General features: G+C 35.9%; 1 protein-coding gene across 7 annotated transcripts in view; it reads left to right on the top strand.

Moving 5' to 3' along the window:
- The window catches only part of VPS13B (vacuolar protein sorting 13 homolog B), a 485,973-nt gene that overhangs the window by 47,076 nt on the left and 412,783 nt on the right, over positions 1 to 26,114 (top strand). For 4 of the 7 annotated variants that reach the window (XM_054815083.1, XM_054815085.1, XM_054815084.1 and 1 more), the window contains exons 4-10: positions 335 to 458; positions 4,310 to 4,477; positions 5,598 to 5,779; positions 10,425 to 10,599; positions 21,947 to 22,215; positions 24,925 to 25,020; positions 25,345 to 25,467. In XM_054815083.1, the coding sequence (XP_054671058.1) occupies positions 335 to 458; positions 4,310 to 4,477; positions 5,598 to 5,779; positions 10,425 to 10,599; positions 21,947 to 22,215; positions 24,925 to 25,020; positions 25,345 to 25,467 (1,137 nt within the window). The remainder of the gene's footprint in view (positions 1 to 334; positions 459 to 4,309; positions 4,478 to 5,597; positions 5,780 to 10,424; positions 10,600 to 21,946; positions 22,216 to 24,924; positions 25,021 to 25,344; positions 25,468 to 26,114) is intronic. The other 3 variants (XR_008575696.1, XM_054815086.1, XM_054815082.1) reach the window with 1 other exon arrangement.

Below are 26,114 nucleotides of genomic sequence, written 5' to 3'. Positions count from 1 at the left end.
ATTGTTTTGGTAGTCTTCAGGGCTCTAGTCTCTATTTCAAGGAATGTTTCAGCAGAAATCCAGTTGGATTAAATGTGTTCAATTGAAATTAATAATTAAATGACTGAGATTTATTTTTTAAAAAATAAAAGTTAGTGAAAGTATTAATTGGAAATAATTTTTTTTATGTTGTCCAGCTAGTTTTGTAATTATTTCTGTAGTTAGATGCATGTACAGGATTGAATTGATGGAAGAACACTAACAGAAGTATAATTTATCAAATCTTTACCAAGATGTTCTCCCCACGTTTATTTTCTTTTTGTTTGTTTGACTAAGTTGCTTTCTTTTCCTCTAGCAGGAAGACCACGAAAGTTGTGGTTCCAGTTCAACAAACCGCAGTACCACAGAAAGCATGAAATCAGCAGTAAAACCACGACGAATTCAGCAATCTGCTTCTCCTGACCCTGATTTACCTCCAGGTAATCCATAATTTCAGAGGCTGGATTGTATTTGAGTGATAGAAAATACCTACATTTCATTCAGGTGTCCAAGTTAAACTATTATATCTCTGTCCACCTATAGATCATGTAAAGGTGAGTGAAATACTTGAATATTATAAAATAGAACCAAATTGCAATAAAATTTCGATAACCCTTATACCTTTTCCTTCCATTTTGTTGAATTCTTAAATTTACAGAACTCAGTGCAAGACAGATTAGCATGAGAAACATACTGTAGGAGTAGTGTGTTAGATTTTATCCTCTGCTACTCTGGTTCTTCTGTTTCAGATCACTCTGTTTTTTCTACTGCTCAGTGGTTCACATTAAGTACTTTTCTTGTATGTTTTCAGATGTTTTGTTTTTAGATTCTTACAATACTTTTAAAGGTATGGTTTTCTCTTTATGAGAGTAATAATTCTGAGAAATGTTTCTTATCAAATCCTGTATCTACTGGTAGAGATGTTCACTGCTTTTTTTTTTTTTTCCCTGATGTGGAAATTGTCTCAGTTGAACTTAGTGATATTTATAAGACATAAAAATGCCTGAGGAACTATATATCTGATTACTATTGCCTCTGAGTTAGCACAGAAATTTGGATTATGAGGTGGTGTTTTGTGCAGAAAAAAGAAATTGGAGAGTATTGGAATGAATTGCAATTTGCCTTCTTGGGGCATATAATTTCTGATGGGTTAAAGACATGTCAGTTTTGTGTTAGACTTTTTTCCTGTCTTTTGTTAACAGAAAGTTTATATTTGCCACGAATCAAAAGAGAACATTTGAATTTAGTGTGTGGAATGTTATGTACTACAGAGTATTATTTTGTTTCGGAATGGGAAGCTAGAGGAGGAGATCTGAGGAAGCCAGAGGTGCCGGATCTGGAGGCTTTCTTAAAGCTCTGAAATCCCATAAATTCCAGTAGCTTTGGAATTGCAGGATTCTTGGCATCCACTGTGTCCTACCACGGACAGCGCTTCCTCTCAGGCAGATCCTTGGCCTTCGGTTCTTTGGGTCTCACCTGTGAACAATGGGAGTCAAAACCTTGCCGAAGAATTGGATGAATGCCTTGCCTTCAGTGACAGTTTTAGGATTTTGGTTCCTTACATTCGTTTCAGTCAGTGTTATCTGCAGACCTCCCAGAAAGATGTAGTCTTAGTGAAAGGCTGGAGATCTGTTTATTGTAATATTGCCATCTGATGAAGTTAAAGATCCCAAAAGATGTGTTTCCATAGGACCAGATGCAACATGCACATCGAAAATCGGTTTATGTGTCCTCTTTTATGAATATATTGTGGTCCTCAGTGATTACTGTGCTCATAAGATTTGCACGTATTGTATTTGCAATACTGTAGCAAATTATCAGCTCTGGTGCCTTCTTATATTACTATTTGATAGATTCTGTAGATGTATTTTGTGCTTCTGTGAAACTCTAGGGCACTATCACCTCCTTCATTGTCATCAAGTTCCTCCTTTAACTGTGTAGAGTATGTTGGTAGTGAAGTCTGATGATTCAGAGAGCATTAGTCAAAAGCTTACCTTATTGGTAAGTTACTCTCCATGTGGTGAAATTCTCTAAATGCAGTTGATTTTGTTTTTCTTTTTTGATGCATAAATGACACTGTTTAATATAGAGGTCCTATGCAGTAAACAGCCTCCATGAGGAGTAGAGGCCTCCTTATAGGGAGATTTCATTCTCTGTGGTATAGAATATGCCTTTGCTAAGCTTTAATTTGCACATCTTGCATTTTAATAAGATGTTGAGTCATCTACTTCAGATTTGTTTTAGTCTTTGGAAGGTACAGGTATCAGACTACTGTTGTAATTTGTAGAGAGATTTATTTGTCCTTTAGCTCGGCTGTGTTCTCGGAAATGGAGCTAGGCAGAGCTTAGCTAGAGTGTAGCTTTGGTAACAATAGAGCACTGCTAAACCTAAGATGTTTAGATGTGACTAGTCTGATATCAATTCTGTTGAATCAATAAACCACTCTGTGGACTATAGTGCTACAGTATTTTGGAGGGTTGGATCTGAAACTGCATTTGTTACATCTTACTGCATAGTGCAGCCTACTGGGTTCTGGAGAATGTGGAAGAAGCATACATGTGGATTTTGTGTAGCAGCCCAGGAGAGAATTTACCCCTACAGATTTTCTAGTGTTTTTAGTCACTTCATCATAGAATACCTGAATTTTAGTCGCAAAGATGGTCATAGTGTTATGTTTAAAAAATTACAGGAATAAGAAGCAACTCCTACTTGTATTTAAAACAAAACCCTTTAAAAAAAAAAGCTGCATTGTACATGAACTTACTGATGTTTTTATTACTTTGTTTTGAATTGGATTGACTTTGAAATACCCTTGAAAGCAAAATATTGAAAAAAACTTTTGTACCTGTGGGGAGTCAGCCTCAATTTCTTCAATGAAATTAGTAGCTTGCTTTAAAATTGTAATTAAATTGCTGGTTATGATTTTATAGTTGCTAGTTACATAGTCTACAAAATACTTCTGTGCTGAACTTACGCAACTAAATGTTTTGTGCCAGATTCTATTTATATGCAGGTCAGTTTACACCACTCTAGTGATGAATATGGGTCTTTTATGCCCCTTAATTACTGAAATAATACATCAGGTTTTCTGAATTCATATAACTTAAAAATGTTACCATTTTAAGAATTCAGTGAGAAAATTCTTAAGACCAAGTGAAAAGTAATATTTGAGTGTGAAAACGATGAATAGCTCGAAAAAGCAGAGTAGAATGGAAGTAGCAACCCAAGTCTGCTCCTACTGATCTCACAATGTTTTGATGTTCATTTGAAGTTTTATTTGAATTAAAATTGTTGATATAAATGAGTCTTATTTAATGCAAGTTTCAGAAAACTACTCCTGAAGCCTATGGATTTAAAGTTGTATCATTAACTGGCTTTTTTCAGCATAGTTACCAAACTAGACCTCTATAGCATGTATTAAATGCCTTTTTAGATAGAATGTGAGTAATGTTATAAATTTTAAAACATAGAAATTTTAAGACTTTTCCTGGCACAAATGAGTTAGCTCCATATTTACGTTCGGTATAAATAAAAGACATGAATATGGGTAGTACTTAATTTCTTTACCATATTGGTAAAATATGAGTGTTTACTGCGTACTGGGAATTCACAGACGAGATCATTTTTCCAATCACATTATGTCTGCAAAAATTTAGATGGATTTCTTCCCAGCAGGCTTCAGTGCAGGTGCTTACTATTTGGGTTGTTGACAGAAATTGATTTTGTTATACCTCACAGGAGTCTTACTGAGCATGATGTGGATATATTAGCTTTTAGAATGAAAAAAGTACTAGACATGTTACTATTTAGTTAATTTTTAAAAAACTAGATGAGGGGGCAAATAGGCATAATATGCATGCTTGAAAAGTAACCTAGCAATTGGTGTTCACTTTCCCAAACCTATTTCTAAATATCTTTAAAGTTAAAAAAAGTGACTGTCATGAAAATTCTTTGTCTACAATAATTCAGAGTCTTCTGTTTTCTTAATTAGTTTGAAAGTTGATTCTTGCCACCAAAAATCAATCTCTTACACTATATTATATTCCTGGTATTTACAATTTTGTTTTTATAGTTTCTCTGTTGCATTTCCAGGATACCGATTAACTGCGCTGAATGCTGTTTTAAAGAGTTTTAAGTCCTATGATTTTTTTTGATAAATAAAGGACAATGATACTTGGTTTCTTTCAATTTTGATTTTAAAAACAATACAAGTTGGAAATAATGACTTCAGTAATAAAGGACTTTGGCATTGTATCTGTCTTAACTTCTAAGAATTTGTTTTATTTTATAGGTTATGTTCAGAGTTTGATTAGGCGTGTTGTGAACAACGTCAACATTGTGATCAACAATCTCATATTAAAATATGTGGAGGATGATATTGTTCTCTCAGTCAATATCACTTCTGCAGAATGCTATACAGTGGATGAGTTTTGGGATCGAGCATTTATGGACATCTCTGGTGAGTAGACATTTTTCGGTTTTAGGTATCACAGTGGAGGCACTCAATATAGAAATTTGCAAGTCTAATAAAAATGACTCTTTATGTCAGAAGTAAGATACTTTCCGCCTGTTTTCATTTCTTAACTTTTTTTCTCGTTTTTCATTTTGAAGAACCAATTATAATAATATAGATTGATTCTTACTGCATTCTTGTACGATCACAGGCAGTGGTACAACACGTTTTGTAGTCCTCTCTGCTCATGCTTGCCATCCTTTGGTGAGTGTGTTTCATTTTGTGCTTGCTGCTGGCCATGAGCACTTAGGCAATCTGTTTCTATATTCGTGAAGGAGCAGTAGCATCTGAAGGCATTCTGTTGCAATTGTTTGTGATGATCATAAAACTCTAAACGTGCTGCACTGCAGTGAGCTTGGCATACCAATTGCAAGGCATGTTTCATTTTGCCTCACGTTTTCAGGAAAAACCCCCAACTTTCTGATTTTTATCTTGGTCTTCAGTATCTGAATGTCTCAGTCTTTGAATTACCATCATTCATCTGTAAGTCTAGGTGTTCTTACTGACATTTGGTAGAGTAAGAACATTTTAAGATCACACAGATCATCTCTGGTAAAAGGGGAAATTTAATTAATGGTTTCCTGATCACTGGACCCATTTCTTTGTTCTAGCTAAAATTATTGCAAACTAATACGACAAAATGACAAAATATATTTCATATTAAAATTGCTATAATAGCTCTTGTTTGCTTTGGACGATTCAAAAGAAAACTTTTGGGGAAAATATGCAAGATTCTTTCTGGGAGAATAATGAGAATAATGTTCATTGGTCTTATGCTTACACGTGAAGTAGTGCTCTTACTTTATAAACAGATCTAAGGCATAGTGAAAGGATGAAAATTTGAATTGGGTGTAGCTGATTTGTCCTCACTTTTTAAGTATTCAGCACAAATGTTTGCAACACGTTAAATTATTCTCTGTAGTCGCATAAGCAAGTACTGTGCTGATTATTTAAATAATGACCACACAACTATCTTGCATTGTTTTCTTCTAGATAAGAACATGTATGCATGACTTATTTTTCTTATGTTATATATTTTTTTTAACCTATATACTTCTTTTAAAAGCCACCGATCTGGTACTGAGAAAGATGATCAACTTTTCTGACTGCACAGTGTGTCTTGATAAGAGAAATGCTAGTGGTAAAATTGAATTTTACCAGGAACCTCTGCTGTACAAATGTTCCTTCAGGACTCGTCTGCATTTTACTTATGATAACCTCAACTCCAAAATGCCATCTATTATTAAAGTAGGTATCCACAATAATCTTTTTTGTTACTCACTTGTGAAGTTTTGAGGTTTTTTGAAAATGTATTTTGAAATTTAAAGTAAAAAGAAAAGCTAATGCTGTTGTGTTTTGCTAAAGGAATTTTTTGATTGTGTTTGGTTCATATGGTGAACAAAATGATGTCTAGGTACAGTAACAGCATGTAAGTTAAGTAATGCTCTCTAATCTTTTCTATTTTTCCTGAAGTTTTAAAAAAGAAAACATTAATAATTGTAAGGAAAAAAAAAAAGTCTGCACATAATCTGTTAAAGGAAAAAACCCCACCTGCATTCTTTAAGGTGCTTGCAGAAGATGGAAGGGATTTTTTACTCTGTTATTGTTTCAAATGTAGCTCAAACTCTCATAAATAAAAAGAAACTTCAGTGTATTAACACTATGCAGTGAACCATGTGAAATGGATTAGCAAGCCAAGCTCAGTTTCTGTTGAGCAGGGTTACGATATTACTCACGGACATCTGACGTTAGGTGACATCTTTACATTTTGCAGTGCAGAAACAAAACACTGGATTGGAGACACTAAACTACCTTTGACTCCTATTTTTTTTTTTTCCCCATGCTCTGACTAGTCATACATGTAAGGTTTGTCCTCCTTCCCTCCCTCTCTTAACAAATACCAGTGGTGCCCATTTAATTGCTTGAGAATTCTTTTAAATTAAGACACGGACTTTATACCAGGCTTTTCCCAAGTTCTAATAAAAAAATAATCTTCAGGCATCTGCACTGCTAAATAGTCAATTTTGAGATAAATTTTGATGGGCATTTCTCAAGAATGTAATTTAGAAGTGTCACTCTTTCAGTTGGGATACTGCATTTTTTTGACTCATGATATGATTCAGTAAGTCCTAAGCTGCTGTGAACTTAAGGTTGGGAGTTAATTAGTAATCATGGCCAATTTGTCAAATGCCCCTATTTCTTGTATGTGCTGTACAGCTGTATGCCTTTGATTATTTTGGGCAAATTTGGAGATTTGCGGATATGGTAATGTCCAGATAAGTATTTATCCAGGTAAGAATTGTTACAAAATGCTGGATACCTGCACACAAATGTCTGGTAGTACATATGTTTGCAGAAATTTTGTTTTTTCCTGTGCGGATCTTAATTCAATAATTAAATATATAAAGACCAATTCTGCATATTAGAAAGAAAAGGGTTTCTTTTGGGTTGGGTTTTTTTGTTTTTTTTTTTTTAATCTCAGAGTAACTGGTAACGATTTGGGAAATTTGCTTATTTTGAGTCTTAGAAACAAGAAGTTATATATTCAATGAGATTGGAAGCTTTAATCACGTCTCATAACTTTAGAATCTGTATGAACTCCAGTGATAATGAGGAATTATCATATGATGGCTTGTAGTTTACCAGTTATGGTCTTTATGTTCTGTGGTGATAGCATGATTACTACATATAGGCAGTAAATCTTAATGTTAAAAAGCCTGATTTTTAAATTAGCCAAATAGTTCTGTGAATTTTGGAGAAGTAATCTGTATTTTCCTGAAGTCCTATATGCCAAGTTTGCAGAGCAAAAGTTTATGGCCAGTTACACGTCTCTGACAGCACACTTTAATGGAAATGCTGACACAGTCTTCCATATAGTTTAAAACGGTACTGTTGTTGTAAAAATGATGATTATTATTATATTATTACTTAAAATTTTTAGTGGATACTGGACTACAATAAAACACATACCAGAATGCACTGAGGTGATAGTAATTTAATTAAATTTGCATTAAACTTTTCTGGTTATCTTTGTTGGTGATCATTTATTGCCCCTGCCCTTTTTAAAGGTACATTTCAGTTTGTTCAAAGATGTCTAATCTTTTTTTTTTCCCACTATATGCTTTGATTTTTTTTTGTTATGTTGCACATAGCTTTCTTTTTCTTCTTTTTTTAATTTGTTCTTTTTTCCTCTTTTTTCTTCAATCTTTAAACATAAAACACTGTTCGTGAAGATGTTCAGAAGTATGCTCAATTAATTCAAAACATTTAGATATATGATGTTAGGTAAATATTTAAGTGAATTAATGATTGTGTATTATGATCCAAAGAATAATGGTCCAAAGGTAATGATTTTTTTAAAATCTTAAATCTTTTCTAGTATTTCACTGCCATGCCACTACACAATGATTAGATCTACAGATTTGTTCACCCTCACAAATTTTACATTTGATCACTTTCTGATTTGTTGTATGCATGGAGATTGTGTGCTATGCATCATCAGGATGCCGTTATTTAAAAAGACTGTCTTTAAAATATTTAACTGTTGAATGGAAATAGCTGTATTTTCTTACAATTGAAGTAAAATGAGCCGTTATCAGTAAATATAACTACGTCATTAATGGAATGAATTCCAGGACACTTAAGACTTTTAAAAAAGTCTCCACTGCAAATGAAATTACTGTAGCTTCAGTGCATCTGAAGGGTAGAATACTGAATGCCAGCAGCTTGCGTTCTGGTGTTTTATTTCCCAGCTAAAGACGAAAGCCAGCAGCACTCCCTGTTTTCCTCCAAATCTGTGAAGATCTTTATAATGAAAACTTTCATACTCTGTGTTGTTCACTTGGTAAAGCACATCTGGTTTTCAGTCTTCGGTGAAAGTTTCCCAGACTTCCAAGTTTCTACTAGCATATGTGCTTTTGCTTTCTCTGTAGGGACTAGAATATTTTTATAACCTGTATAATTTTGACTACTATGTCTCTTGCGAAGTTTTGGCCAAACTAATCTTAATGAGTTTGAGTTGAGACTTCTCAAAGGAGGACAGTTCTTGAAATACTTGGAGATGCATTTGTATGCTGTTAAATTTGGAACACTAAGCTCCTATTTAAAATTTTAGAATGACAATAGTATATGTGAGGGGAGGTGGTAAAATATATGTAAAATTATTAGAGTTTTAAGCTTTTTGTTGCTTTTGTTGTTGAAGTCATCATGTGATGAGATGGCTATGAGCCAGATGAGCTGATTTGCATTGGGGGTGTCAATCCTGCCTCCCCCTGATCTCAGCAGCCCTGACATTTGTCTGACCTGTCAGTCATCTAAGTCAACTCATGAAGTTGACAGAAAGCTAACTGGACAAGAAGAAATAAGTTTTCTGCTGGTTTTAGTGAGATGAGTCAGCTTACTGAGGGGCAGATGAATTCCACTGGCAATGTAAGAGCAGGATCATGATGGGAGGGTAGTACCATACAAGAAGTCCAAGAGTGCAACATAATTTCGATTAAGCCACTATATAATTATGTTTATTGCCTACCATCCTACCTAGTGTTCCTGTCTTCCACTATGACATATGCTCCTTGTGTGACTTTTAGAAAGGCTTCTGGCAAAATAATCTCTTCTTTTCTTCCAAATCTTAAGACAGTTATTTGCTCCTTAGCCTTCCTGTTGTTCATCTGCCCAAAAAAGATTTATTATTGACAACTGTTAATCAACTGGCCCTGAAAAATTGGTATTGAAGGATTAATTTTTAATTTCCAAAAAGTATCTTGTGATTTTACATGCTGTTTTCTTTCAGTGAATTTTAAATAATAGCACAATTCTGATACCTAAAATCTTTCCTCTAGTCTCTATAAATGACTGATACTATGTTGTCATTCATTCTGTATGACTAAAGCTATGACTTTATTAATAAATTTACTCTTATAAATTTATTAGTGAAGTCTTATTAATATATTAGCATATTTTAATACAAATATTTATTTTACTACTGTATTTTTACCTACCCATAGATATACATTACTGTTTACAAAGCCATTTTTCATGTTTCTTGAACTGGGTTAAAGTCAACACTGATGTGTAGTTACTTTCCATTTCCATTATTTTCACTCACAACATTTAGAAACTGGACCTGGAGCTAGAAATATGTCTAATGTTATAGACAGTAATTTTATTACAATAATTTTATTTTATGCAGCTCTTAATGAAAGGTAGCTTTCTTATCAAATCTGTTTTTGTCTTTATAGCATGTTCACATACTCATAAAAATATTCTGAAGTATTGAATAAAATAACTAGAATATTTAAAGAAGGATAAATTTTCATCCTAGTAATTACAGTCTTTGGAAAACTTGCTTTCATTTAGAGAAAATTCCTTAATTGCATGTTTGAACTTGAACATCCAGAGAAGCTGGTTTTCTGCACTTGAGCTGGAATGAATCCTTTTTCCCCTCCTGCTGCTTGTCCACTCACAACAATGTTGGGAGTGGGAAAGAGTCAAAACGATGGACCTTGTATATTAAAACCAATATACCTAGGTTTTCTGTAGCATGCAAAGGCTTTTATGAAACTCTATAATGAAAATAAAAGTTTAATCAGGTGCACTTCTGTGACTTATATTTTAGAAATTTCTTCAGCAACAATTGTAAAAAAAAAAAAGATCTATATATGCAAAATATATTCTATTTGACTTTTTAACCTGAAGATCTCTTGTGTAGCAACCCAAAGCGTGTATGTTTTTGACAGTCATTGTTTACAACTCTTTGTCTTGTGTTTCATTGCAGCTTTTGTTTTTTAGAAATTACAATACACATACAAAATGAATATGGTGTTGTGTGGTCTAAAAGTTGGCTTTAATGATGACAGGGCTTTGCTATTTGCTTTTGTTTTCTTTCATCTTACAGATTCACACATTAGTTGAAAGTTTGAAACTTTCAATCTCGGATCAGCAGCTTCCTATGTTTATACGTATAATGCAGCTTGGGATTGCTCTTTATTATGGAGAAATAGGCAACTTCAAAGATGGGGAAAGTGAAGATTTGATTTGTCACACTAAAGATATGTTGGGAAATATCACAGGTAAATACAATATTTATTTTTTTAAAAGAGAAATGTTAAAAACAATTTCTTTGCTTTTTACGAATGTAAGTGGCCAAGGCTAGTCATTGCAAAATATCTCACAGAATCCCAGAATGGTAGGGGTTGGAAGGGACCTCTGGAGATCATCTAGTCCAACCCCCCCGCTAAAACAAGGTTACCTCGAGCAGGTTGCACAGGATCACGTCCAGGTGGGTTTTGAATATCTCCAGAGAAGGAGGCTCCACAACCTCTCTGGGCAGCCTCTTCCAGTGCTCTGTCACCCTCAAAGTGAAGAATTTTTTTTTTTCCTTGTATTGAGATGGAACTTCCCATGTTCCAGTTTGTGCCTGTTGCCCCTTGTGCTGTCACAGGGCACCTCTGAAAAGAGCCTGACCCCATCCTCTTGACATCTGCCATTTAGATATTTATAAGTGTTGATAAGACCTTGTCAGTCTGCAATTTGTTAGAGCTGGTTCATTGTGTTGGGTGAGTATGCAGTGCTCTAACATCTTTTTCATGTTATGTTCTGTGGTGGGTTGAGCCTGACTGGGGCCAGGTGCCCACCAGAGCCGCTCTCTCACTCCCCTCATTCACTAAACAGGGGAGAAAAGGCATAACGAAATGCTTGCAGGTCGAGATAAGGACAGGGAGAGATCACTCACTAATTGTTGTCACGAGCAAAACAGACCAAACTTAGAGAGGGAATTCATCTAATTTATTACTAGGCAAAACAGAGTAGAGGAATGAGAAAATAAAATCAACTCTTAAAACACTTCCCCCCACCCCTCCCATCTTCCCAGGCTCAACTTCACTCCCGGCTTCAACCTTCCCCCCCCTCAGCGGCACAGGGGGACGGGGAGTGGGGGTTACGGTCAGTTCATCTCATGGTGTTTCTGCCGCTTCTTCATCCTCAGGGGGAGGACTCCTCTCATCGTTCCCCTGCTCCAGCATGGAGTCCCTCTCACGGGGTGCAGACCTTCAGGAGCAAACTGCTCCAGCGTGGGGTCCCCCACGGGGTCACAAGTCCTGCCAGCAAACCTGCCCTGGCGTGGGCTCCCCTCTTCACGGGTCCACCGGTCCGGCCTGGAACTTGCTCCAGCGTGGGCTTCCCACGGGCCGCAGCCTCCTTCAGGTGTCTCCACCTGCTCCGGCGTGGGGTCCTCCACGGGCTGCAGGTGGAATCGCTACACCCCCTCATCCTTCCTCCATGGGCTGCAGGGGGACAGCCTGCTTCACCATGGCCTTCACCACGGGCTGCAGGGGGATCTCTGCTCCGGCGCCTGGAGCTCCTCCTCCCCCTCCATCTGCACTGACCTTGGTGTCTGCAGAGTTTCTTACATCTTCTCACTCCTCTCTCCGGCTGCAAAAGCTCTCTCTCTCTAACTGTTTTTCTACTTCTTAAATATGTTATCACAGAGGCGCTGATTGGCTTGGCCTTGGCCAGCGGCGGGCCCGTCTTGGAGCCGGCTGGCATTGGCTCTGTCAGACACAGGGGGAGCTTCTAGCAGCTTCTCACAGAAGCCACCCCTGTAGCCCCCCCGCTACCAAAACCCTGCCACGCAAACCCAACACATGTTCTGAAAAGTATTCTGAGGGTCCTGACTAAACTGAGGTTAAACTTTATCTAAAAAGACCATTTTAGGAGTTGTGACACAGTAGGGATTTATCTGTTACTATATTGTGCAACAAGGCACCTGTCCTTAGGCAACTTTGACTTTTCTCTGTTACTTAGTTCAAGTGTGGCTGCTGCTAGTTTCAAAGTTTTCAAAGATATGTTTTTTCCATCTTTCTTTGAAACTTGTTACTGAGAATAGATATAGCAGCATTTGTTCTAAACAGCAAAGTACTACTTTGCACTGTGTTTTCAGTAGTTCTGTCCTTTTATATTGTCTAGTTTGCTCTGCTTTTTATTTTTGTATAATGTATATTCCCTCTTCTACATGATCTTTCATGGTAATTTACTGTGACCTGATCTTTTGAGGAGCATCACACTGATGAGGGGTGAATTATCTTTACCTTTGCGTGATGGCTTTCAATCTGCTGCTTCCCAAATATCACTAGGGTTACAACAGGTACTGGGTGGCCATTGATGCATTTTGAGCTGTAAACCTTTCACTCCAGCCTCAATTTTATGTGGCTTTGCTAGGACCTACCAACTTTGCTACTGTGTTTTTATTTTTTTTTCTAGTCACGTATTTGAGTGTTGAGGTTTTATGTCAGATGAATTGTTAGGAATTTGCAGCAACATAAGAAAGGCATATCAGTGCTTAGTTTATATTAAAATTGAAGGGAAATAAATTTCTATGTAGACATTAGAACTTAAATACTTTCCTGTTTTTGTACTTCTGTGTCAAATATAAGCACAGAACATTCAAGAGTCAAGCAGTCATACTGACATACATCATACTATCTTTTTTTAGTAATTTAATTAGGAATGTCATGATCTTGAACATCCAAACTTGAATCTGAAGTTTTCATAATGTATCAGGCACTAAGTAAAAGAGAAGAGGGAGGATGGACTGTCATTCTGAATTCTGAATTTTCTTGGTTTTATGCTTTTGTAGAGCAGCAATTAACTTACTTGTCAAAACAGGCAACTTGTTTAGAGATTTGTGTTTTAATTTTAATTTCCTCGAGACATAAGTTTTGGATATCTTTCAAAGGTTGAATTTGGATCTGGGGGGAGTAGGAAGATAGGTTTACCACACAGCCGAGAGCATGAAGACTTCTAGAAAATTCATGGAATTAAATGTGAGGGTGATATGGCACTCTTAAGCTATGCTTATGTTTATAGTATACAACAGCTTGAAACTTTGTGTAAACTATTACATTAATTCATTTAGTTCTGTATAAGAAATACACAGTTTTAATTTACATAAGAAGTTTATACATTGTTTTTAATCCTGTATTGCTGTCTTCTCTGGTTTCAGAGAAATAAATAAATAAATTATTGGAAAAATGACAGCAATGGAAATTTTTTTGCCAAAATATAGCCTTCAATGTTGGTTGGCACAGATAACCATTTCACTCTCATGTCAGATGTAGAATTCTCTGTCATGCTCCTGCTATGTGGAACTCGGCAAATAAATCAGATGTCTGTAAATAGTTCTGCTGTATTTTCTCTACAGCTCAAATAGGTTTTTTTATATTAAAAACTGTTTGCTTTACAAGAAGTGTGGAGTTGGTTACACAAGACGTATGATTAGAAATACTTAATGAATATTCTGAAAATATTAACTTAATTTTCTCCTGAGACTTAAAAAGCATACAGGTTTTAGAAAAATCATTAGCGTGCATTTTAAGAACTCCTTGCATCTAACCAATGTTTTAATTGTACAATTTGCTGGAGAAAGGGTGAGGAACTTTTCTATGTATTACCCTTGCTTTCAGACAGAGGGTTATCGTTGTACCATGAATATCTTTTCTTTCGTTTCCATCAAAGTTCACCCAAATTTGGCCAAGTTTTCATGCCATAAAGAATTATGATGTGTTTAGAGTAAACTTTGCAGCTGGATTCCTGGAGCTACTAAGGTGAGTAGGACTACTTGAATATAGGAAGGACATTAAAAGAATAGAGAAATCTTATGAATTGATATGTGAACAGCTGGGACTGGTAGGCAGTGAGTTTCAGATGGAAAGGTCTAAGGATTGGAGATAAAGATTAGTTGGGTAATGAGAAGACTGCGATGAACAGCTGTAACTGGAAGAGGATGGAAGTTGGCTAGGAGAGGTATGTGGGTTTTGTTTGTTTGGCTTCTTTTGGTTAGAGTGTGAGATGGGTGGTCAAACAGAAATATAGTTTAAGTGAAGATTAAGGCTAAAACAAAAGGCATTTGCTTACGAGTAACTCAGTCTTTTCTGCATTTGGAATGGAATTTTAGATTCTTATGTCCAGATATGAGTAAAATCTGTGGCAATACGTCTCTTGTCATCCTTATTTCTAATATATGTCCTCAGGAAGGTTGAATTGCAACTGCTGTCTGTAAATCTCATTTGCATTCTTTTTTTGCACAACTGTGAATGTGACTTCCTACTTTTTCATAAAGTAGCCATCTAAAAAAGAAATAATACTATGTAACTTCACACTGATGTACACAAGAGTTGTCAGAAGGGGCAGAACATAGACTAAGGTTGTAATGACAACTACCAAGGAGGAAATCTGTAATTTCCTATGCAATTTTTGTTCAACTACGCTGAGCTCAAACATTGTCATTGTACTTAATTATATGATCATATCTATTTGACAGAGCTATCTTCTTCAGACCACAAAACAGATGGCAATTGTTTGGTGGCCAAGCCAGAGCTGTAGAAACAGTTTTAGAAGTCTATGTCTACCTTCACTGCAAAATATTTTGCCACACGCAGGCTAAAACAATTATCAACTGTTTTCCTTCATACCATTTATGCTTCTTTCCTGCATAGAATTTAGTATACATGTAGGCACACGTACACATGCGTGTGTGCATGTATGTGCACATGCACGCATAAATAAAACTTTAAAATATCTAATGATTTTTTACCTCTTGTTCAGTGCAGTTAAGCAGGAGTGCCAAATCGACATTAACCGGGTCACCCATACCATCAATTTGTGAGTGTTTTTTTTTTCTTCTGACTTCATATTATATCTTTGTCTGAGAAGGAAAAAAGACCACTTTCTTAGCACTTCATGGTGCATTTGTCATCCAAATTTCCAACCACAGATTTGAACTTTTCTGAGGAAACTTTGTGCTACTATTTTCAGAAAAAAATATGTAATCAAGTACAATGATAAATGATATGTATTTATATGCTGAGCTATATTAGCCACATTTTTTTCCCAAGAGTAAGACTTCATGACATCCAAGACTAATTCCACTGGAATTGTGCCTAAATTCTTTACAGTTTAATAATGTACAGACCTCCTTTATAGATTATATTTTTATAACTCTTTGAAAGGATTCTAAAGATTCATTAAACAGTTTAACCCAGTATTTATTAGTAAGCAGCCCCCACCCTTTCAGTTTAAAGAATTTACTTTGTTCAATTATCATTATTTCTTAGTCTTTTGGGTGGAACTTATTTTATGTCGTTGACATAATAAAATCAGTTACATATCCATGTCTAAGAATATTCCAGCAGCAGTTTGTTTGTTCTTGTATACCCGAATGTAAGCAGGGTAGCCTGTGTCTTGAACATATGTCTTGAACATATATTTTGCTCACTGAGTAAAATCTGCTCAAATTCTGTCAAGCTGAAAGCGTTCCAAAAACATAGGTAAAACTACAGGCCAGAAATACCAGCTTTAGTTTGGTATGTAAATTCACTTAGTACTGCATGTAGACTGGACCATGTTTCTGCTCAGGGCCGGACAGGGCTTTTGCTTCTGAGGGGTTGAGGGCTGCCTGAATTGTGACCTTGGATGTCTCTACTGGTAGTGCCAAGGAGGAGATGGCTGTATTTCAGAGAGATACAGAAGTGAGAAGGGTTTGGCCAAGAGCCTATGGCAGAACCAGCAGTTGTAGTTGTGAGGGGCTGGGACTTGAGAATAAGCTTTTGGTTTGTGGTGGAAAAAAATTGGCTAATGTAACTACAAGTGAAAATGATTTAGGCGTGAAAGAGGACGGGAAGCCAGGATGCAAGGGAGAGCTGGAATTTAGTTGGATGGAGTTGTGAGGTTCATGATCTAAGGCGGAAATACTAGAGCTGGTTAAGTAAAGAATGATCTGAGAGGTTTGAAGAACAGAAAAAGCTCAAGCTGAGGAGGTCCAGCACTCTCTGGGCAAAGAAATACAAGCAGTGGGCTAGAGATTAAAAGCTGGATGGCTGAGGTGAGGTGCAGGGACCTGGGGTGGGTCTGCACCATGATGTTAGGAGATGCTGAACAAGAAGCTTGGGGCAGATGTGAGAATCTGGGATCATGAGCAGTATAAGCTACTGAGCTTCTGAGTGGTTTTGACAGTTTCTGGTGCTGCCTCCTCTGAATGATTGCCTTGAGATTCTGTATTATGAAAGGTTTTCTTCTTTTTCTTTTTGTTCATGAAATGAAATCCATGGCAGATGTGATTCCAGCATTTGAAGCATGTTTCCCAGGTATAAAATGGCAATAATAACAGTACCTTTCCATTCCAAAGGAATATTGTGAAATTTTCTAATATTTGTAAAGTACACTGACCCTGTTGTGATCCTTACTTTCAAAAAAACTAAATGAAAGTAAAGGCCTTTGTGAATGTGAGTAGTGAACACTTCTACAACACTAAACAGAATAAAATGTTGCATAGATCCTATAAACCTCAAATTTTTCAGGGACTGAATTGTTCCTTATTGAAAACTTGGTGGTATGAACAGTAGCGTGGGGATTTTTTTGGGATACCAATGGAACAAAAAGCAGATCAAGGAGAGTGAGTTTAATATATTGCCAGATTTGGGCTGAGTATAAGATTTGAGTTGACTGAGAAAACCAGGTGCAAATAATTTGTGACAGCAAGAAATACTAGGTGAGCATTAGGTGTCGGAGAAGGAATTGACTCTGCAGTATTCTGTTAGGATGAAAATGAGAGAACTGAAATAGATTTACTTATCCATACTTGACTGAGGAAAAGCAGCTGTGCATTGTGGTCAAGCATTTGGGTAGAGGAGAGTTATTCCTAAACAGTGGAGAAAATGATCACTAGTTTGACTGAAATTATGTCAGGATAAAAGGCTGTGTGTGCCAAATGACACTTTGCTGTGTATTTTTTCTTGTGCCTGCACTTTTTCTCTGTCTTCTCTTGAGACTTAGAGATGGATACATATATATATATATATATGATCTTTGTACTGGGGTATGTAATGTTGTTTCAGCTCATCATATTTTCATGTGTTTTGTGGGGTAAACGACCTATGCAGTAAACCCCATAGTCTTTTTTTCCCTCCAGTCATCTAGCTCCATTATTAGAGCTTCTTCCTTGCCTGTATACTTTGGTATCCTCCCAGGGAACAACAGGTATACTTGCAACTCATATTTCAACAAACTGTAAAGATGCAGCGTAGACAGACAGCTGTGGAACAGGGCTTGTGGGCTCAATGCATTGTGCAGCCGTTCAATGGTCAGCGTGGCAGGGAGTAACTTTGTTGTAGGAATCTATAATGGTGCATTGTAACTGGTTGCCGAGATCCCATATGCTGAGGATGGGCATGAAGCTCATTGCATGGAGGTGGCCACATTTAATGAATTTGGAATACATGTTTAGGCACGTAGGTATTGCTTATATCTGTTAACAAATGAGCAGCAAATTAAAAAAATGAGTAAAGATTATCAAATTATAAAGTTCCTAAATTGGGGAGATTAAATTTGTTCCTATTAAATGTTTTTCTTGTTTTAGGAAATAAAACCTTCTTGTGGAAAACCAGATTTTTTTAATGCATTTTAAACTGCTATTTTATGTTGTCTTGCCATTTTCTTTTCTCTTGAAAAACGTTAATACTTCTGAAGTAGAGAGCCCAAAAAATCTGATTAAATCTTTGAAAGGCATGAGTCACAGGTTGACCTTTCGTTTTTACTTAATAAATACAAGCTTAAATATTAGGCCAGTTTTTCTGCTGATGATTTTAAAAGTGGCTTAATGTAGATGGCAGAATGCAAGCTTTTTTTTTTAATGCTTCCAGTGAGCAAAGTGTATTTCCAATTGATCCGCTTAAATTTGTAAGCGGGATATGAAACAAAAACACTTTTTGGATTGGCATTGTCAGACACCTGATGCCTTCCTCTGCTTATTGGATATCTGCACTTACATATCACTTTGAGATTAATTGTCCTGTGATTTCTGCCTCAGCCCAGAGGCACTTGCCCTTTTGTTGTGATATTTCACATTATTTAGTCTCCTCTGCCATTAAAATAGAAAATGGATCTCCTACCCCTTGTCTGGTGTTTTAAAATCGCTGCCGCTTGTTCTGTAGCTCACCCTTAACTAACTCATACATCTGCTCCTAATTGTATTGAGGTTGGGATATTGTTTAAATAATTGGAATTTTAAAATAATTGATTAGCAACCCCAAGTAATATCATGGGAAGCACTTTAGAATAATTATTGGTGTTATATCAGCACTTCAGAATTGTTGTGGCATCATTCTTTATTTCTTAACAAATTTGGAAGGTGATTCATTCTCTCTCTCCTTATCAATCGGCTTTTCACTAGGGTAGTTTCAATTTATGGTTAGACAAGACTTGGGAGTAGAAGCTTGGGGAAGTTTATTTAGTAAATGGAGAAACATGCTATGAAAAAGCAGATTCTCTAGAGTTGATCCTGAAGCTTTTATATGTTACAGTCACATTCCCTATCTAGTTGACTGTGCAACTCAGCAGCAAAAGGGAGTTACGATTTCTTCCCTTGATTTATATTTGTCTGTAAGGTGGGAGTGTATTCTGATCTAGTAGGATCCAGGGGTTTGAGTTTAAGGAAGATGATGTTCTTGACGCAGAAATAAGAAGAAACTTTTAAGTCTACTTTGCAGTACTGATTCCTGGTAGTACTGATTATTGTCTTTCTGTGGTATAGATTAAAATGAATGTCTTCTTTCAAATAAAACTCAGTTTGGCAACACAGCCACTGAATAGTATACACATATCGGGGCGGGGGGTTGGGGGGGCATGTAGAACGAACTTTTACAAACATTGAACTTGCCGTTTTTCTGTACGTTAGTAATTTCTGTGCATTCCTTATATAATAAATACATGCAAAGGAAAGTCATATAGAAAATATTTGTTACTCTGAAAGAATGTGTGTTATTACAGTTGAGATTCTCCAAGGACAGTTCATGCCCCAAGGACAAATTTAAGGGCTATTGCATTCTCAAGGTCAGCACCAAAACTGTTATCATCCAGATAACTCTTGTTCCTTTCAAATTTATCTTTTTTTTTTTAAGATGATTTATTTTGTAAGCTTTGTATTAATAAGTAATGATACTGTCGTCTTAGCTGTGAGTTTGAAGTAGCTTCTTTAGCTTATGGTGGTTAAATACAGATGAGGAAACGTAGTCTAAAATCTACATTATTTAGTGATACAAGAATGAACATCTACAGCTGTGTTCTTGAAGTACTTACCAAGTTTCATTTATGCAGTTTCATGGTCAATTCAACCAGATGAAAATCGATGCTGTTGCCAGCAGGGATGGTGATGCATTCCCTCCCTCTTCCCCTGGTGCCAGCACTTGTGTTTATGTAGCCATGGGCTAAGCTGGATCAGCCTTACCTGGTTGAAAACTAATGCAGGCAGAAAAAATAAATACAAAGAGTAATTTTCTACTGGGTTAGTTCCAGACTTATGGTGAGAGATACCAGTTTCCAGACTCTTAGAGATAAGTATCTCAAAGTCTTTAAAAGAAAGCATAGTGAATTTCTGAAGATCAAACTTGATTTCAACATGGAAACAGTGAGAGGCAGTCACATGGCAATCTTGTAATTTATATAAAATGTATTTCTTAACTGGAATCACTGCCCTGCACTATGAAGAAAGATTGTTAAAGGACAAAATGCTCCTATTCATCAGGTTTCTAAATCCACTGTTGCTAGATACCCATAGCTGAGATCACACTGGAACAAACTCATATAAGTAAAACACAGGGGCTTTATCATTATATTTCACTCTCCTATATGTTTGCAGTTGATGCAGTGGTTAGTGTAGTTAGTTAAAACCAAAGAGGCTCTGTGTTTCCAAAGTACATACTCCCCTTCATGCCTTAGTTGTTATAAAGGAATTGACATTATATTTATGCTTCGAATTGTTTAGAAGATGCTGTGTGTTGCTTACTAGGCTGATGTGCATTTGTTCCAAAGTTTGACTGTTGATTACATAATGGTCATAGTAGTTTTAACTTAGTGATGGAAGATAGGTGTATCTTCCTCTTTTTCTGTCTTCTTTCTCAGTGTATAGATATCACCATTTCAGTCTAGCTGCTGTTCTGTCCTATTTTAATGGCTTCCAAAATACTATAAATATTACAAACAAAACTATTATTTGGCATCTTTTACTGTTGTCTCTGTGTACACATACTGCACCAAAGAGGTATGCTAAATGATGGCTGAATTTTATGGCTACGTAGACCAAATGTTATAAATGACCCAGGTCCCACACCACCAGATTTTCTCTTTTGGCAGAGCTTCCACCATTTCTTCTGTGCTTGCCAACAACAGTCTAGGCTAAATGACTGGAGTCATGCTCCATATCAATTCTTTTTCCTTCTGCATCTGACAGTTCTGCCTCTTGGCGATTTCCAAGGCTGTCTGTGCACCTCTTCTGTATTTCCTAGGTTTCAAGATTTACATTTGGATTGAAATCTGATCTCTGACACTGTTTTGTAAAGCGAGCAGGAAGGAAGCTTGCATTGCCCTTCTGTGAGGAGGAGTCCTCACCTCCAAGCATCTGCAGAGAATTCTCATGAGTGGTTTTCTCCCATTGGGCAAGTGTATAAATAATTAGACTAAAAGACTAAAAGCTCTAAAACTTATTAGAGTGGATCCTCTGAGCTTAAAAATAAGTAAATAGAAATGGAATATGCCTATTTCCATTCCCAGATAATATAATGCATTCAAGATTTGTTTCCCTGTGGGAACAGTTCTGCATCCTGTACTACCTGTGATAACTCTGAAGCAGTTAATACCTCTTGGGAGTCCTATGAGAGAGGTGACGATAGGCTAAGCTAATTGTGCTGTTTGTACGTGCACGGTGTTACCTGTTTGGATCATGAATCTTAGACTTGTGTATTTGGGGAAGTCATTGTTTTGTTCTGTATGCTATTTCTAATATTTTTCTCACAGAAGACCAGCATTTGTTTTTGTGACTCACAGGTGGCATAGCAGCTTTTTTGAGCGTAGATAAACCTGTATTGTTGAATACTTGAAAAGCTGACTTTTAAACAAAGGAGATTTTCAACCTTAATTTTTGGATCTGTATTGTGTGTGCCTTTTTCCTTATTACAGCTTTTGCAATTGAAGTTCTTTTTCATTTCATTTTAAAATTGAAAGCTACAAGATTGTAATATATCCTTATGTAGTAGCGTTTAATTTGCAGCTTCAGAAGGGCTTTAATAGAAGAAGTCTTGACAGTGTGTGGTATAGATGACAAATTCTGGACTCACTGCAAATGTACGATAAGGATCTTTGCAACAGTTTTATTAATTTTTTTGGAGGAAAATGTTAATAAATCAAGTGTTTAGAAACTTGTATTCAGAAATTTAAAATTTCTACTTAGTTTCTGTCATTGTAAACCAAGTATCAGTGAATGATACATGGAATATTATCCTAGATAAATTTCAAATACTATAATTTTGAGTAAAATAAATTAGTTTTTAAGCACGGTTGATTTGAAATTTGACTTAATTTTTGTTTTAAAAGGCGCAGAAGATGAAACAAGCTCAGTAATGCAATATCCAACACAGTATGTTAATCAAGATCCTTATTTGCATCAAGACGATGACCAGCAGCAAGGATGGGTTTCTTGGGCTTGGTCTTTTGTTCCTGCTATTGTGAGTTACGATGATGAAGAGAATGATTCTAGCGGAACTGATGATGGAACAACACTACATCAGCAGAAATCTCAGTCCCTCAAGGATCCCATTATTTCAGTTGGATTTTACTGTACAAAGGCAACAGTAACTTTTAAGGTAAGTATTTCTGTGTCATATATGATTTATTTGGCTTGTTGAGAAAGTGTGTAAAGAGTATCTGAATGCTTTTCTACTGTTTGATGCGAGACAGGGAATATTACATTAATAAATAACAAAAATAATCAATGTTGACAGTTCCACTCACATCATAATGTATTGTTAATTGCAATGTCAAGTCTTTTTGCTATCTGAGGTAGAACTTGAGTATGAACATTTTCATTTTAAAGGGAAACCACTTGATTTACTTAGATTAATGTTTTTTGATGGGATAAAAAGCTTAAGACTTTCTATGAATGTTTATCGCAGTATTCTATCCATCTAATGTTTATATAAATATACTTCTTTATAAAAAAGTTTTAGCTTCATATAGCTTGTAAATTGGAGGAATGGTGGTTTCTTTTTTTTAACTATAATATGTGCAAATATGAATTTAAATTGATAATGTGGAAATTTTTTTCCATGAGTTGGAATTAAATTTAAGAAACAAGGGATAAATTACACATATACTCTGAGCTATAAACTATGCACGTAGAGAAAGATTTCAGTATTTTCTGTAAACAAATCTCAAAATAGTTGCTGGGCCTCTCTCTATTCCTTTTGTAAGCTTGCAGAAGGGAATATGGAGAGTCTGAATAAGATATGGAGATGTACTGACAGAAAGTAAAATTAAGGTTCTGAATTAGAAAAATACTTTATACATATGCCTAACTATATGCAAGCAATATACAGTATGTATGTAACTATAATAGAAAGTGGCTCTTGGTTTTACTATTAAACATGTATTAAATCAAGGCCAGAACTCTTCAGAACAGGAAATAATACTATTTCTATGAGCAGCAGAATAACTAAGGTTGATTTTTATGACTTTGAGCCTTTTAGATGAACTGTGGTACTTTCATAACCCTCACATAATGTTTATGTGCCTGATTATACACTCAATACCATCAGCAGCTCCCTGTCCCTGTTCTGCCCATTTGGTTTGTCATCTGTGCACAGGAAACTGTTTTGAGCGACTTCATGGCTATTTTCCCTTAGCGATTTTTGTTTGGTGGCATAGCAGAGCATTTAGCTGCTCAGTACCTGTCAGAAGGGATGAGACACGTGACTTTGGGAGCTGCAGGCATTCTGTGAGGAGGTTAATGTTTTAAGCCTTCAGTCTCCTGGCAAATTGGGTTGCAAAATTTGAGGACATAAAGCATCAACAGACGTTCAGTCATGCTCTTTTCTGTCAATCTGCTTCAGCTTTCATTGAAAAAAAAACCAAAACCAAGCCAAACAAAAAAACACCCAAAAAACCCAGGCTAAAAATAAATAATGGAAAATCTTTTTTTTTTTTTCCTTCTTTAATTATATCCCTGGGACACCACTTAAAACCCACCCAACAAACCAAAACTCAAATTTCTCATGTGTCATGGCTCAGCATCTTCTTTCCTTAGTGCTTTGTCATACAGTAGTAATTTTGTGTGCTCTTTCCTCACGTGAAAAAACTCATTAAAAATAATATGAACTTCTTTTTTTGATTAAGATTTGGTGGATTGGACTTTCCTAAAGTTTCACTGGGAAGCTTACGCATTTTATATTAGGAAGTGATAAAAACTACTTATAGAATGTAAGATGTTATATTTTAAATTTTAAATGCAAAGTGGTGTGTGATACTAATATGGTGACAGTTAGGAGGAAAACAGAATTCATTGTTCTGCTTGCATGCAAAGAATGTATGGAATTAATTTGTGGTTCATATTTTGGTTAAAAAATAAGGTCAAATTTCTGCATTAGCATTCTGAACAGTTGATATCATTCCAGCTAAAAATCATGCCAAATTAAATGTAGCATTTTCTAATAATGGTGAAAATGATTCTTGTAATGTCTGTTTTCTTTTAATCAATTAATTGCTTTTCCTCTATAATAATTGCACACAGCTGAAGGGCGATCAGTGATTTTTTTTTTTAATCCAATTTTCTTGGACATTTGGATTACAAAATTTTAATTTGAAACAACATCCATGTGTATGCATTCTTGAAAATAATGAGAGCTTGTGGATTTTTTTGTATAACAATTAGAATTTGAACTATTTAAGCTGCTCAACGTTAAGAAACAAGTATTTTTTTTAATGCAAAACATAACACCTTCATTATTTTGTGCCTTTTCTCCTTTTTCTTAGCTGCAGGTTATATGCTTTTTAAGCTGATTATATGTGTTTTACCACTTTAAATGTTTATATCAAAATCATGCAAAAAATATAAATGCATGTTTCTCTCAATTGCCATGACAAGTAACAAAAATGAGTATGGTTGTAATCAGAGTGTTTCCTTAATATCATCATGCTGTTTAATTATTTGCTGGGAAGATTAACTAATGTATTTATGGATTTTTACAGCAATTCATAAGCTAATTTGATACTATGTTAATAATGCAGCTGTGTATCTGTTTCATCTTTTTCACATAGTTTCTTTTTAGATAAGCAAACTAAAAATACTGTAGTGGATTTAAAACTTTCTGTTCTGGCATACTTCAACCAGAAGTTGAATATGAGAAGTTCTTATATGGATAACGCGTTACAGCTGTTTAACTGCACCTGTTTCCTGCTTGTTAATAAATTTTAGCCCATAATTTGCTTTGTCTTCATCAGTTCTGTATATTAATGATGTTACTGTTGTTTAATACTGATATTGACTTATTCAAGGTGTTTATCCTATTGTTTCATAGCTCACTGAAATGCAAGCTGAAAGTAGTTATTACAGCCCTCAAAAAGTAAAATCCAAAGAAGTTATATGCTGGGAACAAGAAGGAACCACAGTTGAGGTAAGTTTCCATTGACAGGGTTTTTTTGATTCATTGTAAATAGTTACTAATAAAGTATTTTGAAATTATTTCATTACTCTTTGTTCATATTCTGCTATATTGGATGTGTTTATTGTAATAATAATTTAGATAGAAATTCTCTAAATTTCTAGTGCTATAGTGATCAGAGTCTAAAGTAATCCCTTCCTTCTGAGTGCACTTTTTGATTAACTTGCTATTTGTTAAAACTCCAAATGTATAAACCTAAACGTATTTCAATTCTCTCCATCTTTTTCTCATAGAGTAGAATTCTTCAAAATATTGCTTTTTTTTTTTCCTCACTAGGTCCTTATGAAAGGTGAACTTTTCTTTGATTGCCAGATAGGTTTTGTTGGTTGCCAAGCTTTGTGCCTTAAAGGAATTATGGGAATTAAAGACTTTGAAGAGAACATGAATAGGAGTGATGAAGTGAGTATATTGAAATATCAGTTAACTTGCTGAATAAGCAGTTCTGGTAGAATCATCATATAATATGAATAAGCAGTTCTGGTATGCTTTAGAATCATCATAGAATAGTTTGGGTTTGAAGGGACCTTTTAAAGGTCATCTAGTCCACCACCCTCCGCAACAAGCAGGGACATCTTCAACTAGATCAGGTTGCTCAGAGCTCTGTCCAACCTGACCTTGAATGTTTCCAGGAATTGGGGCATCAACAACCTCTCTGGGCAACCTGCTCCAGGGTTTCACCACCCTTGTAAAAAATTTCTTCCTTATCTAGTCTAAATCTTTTTTTTTTAATTTAAAACCATTACCCTTTGTCCTATTACAACAGGCCCTACTAAAGTCTGCCTGCATCTTTCTTATAAGCCTCCTTTACGTATTGAAAGGCTACAATAAGGTCTCCCCAGACCTCTCAGCTTTTGTTCATAGGAGGGGTGCTCCAGCCCTCTGATCCTCTTTGTGGCCCTCTTCTGGACCTGCTCCAACAGCTCCATGTCTTTCCTGTCCTGAGGATCCCAGAGCTGGACGCAGTACTCCAGGTGGGGTCTCATGAGAGCAGAGTAGAGGGGCAGAACCACCTTCCTCAATGTGCTGGTCACACTTCTTTTGGTGCA

The sequence above is a fragment of the Grus americana genome, chromosome 2, assembly GCF_028858705.1.
Source record: "Grus americana isolate bGruAme1 chromosome 2, bGruAme1.mat, whole genome shotgun sequence".
Classification (NCBI taxonomy): Eukaryota; Metazoa; Chordata; class Aves; order Gruiformes; family Gruidae; genus Grus; species Grus americana.
This window is presented reverse-complemented; position numbering and strand designations above follow the sequence as displayed.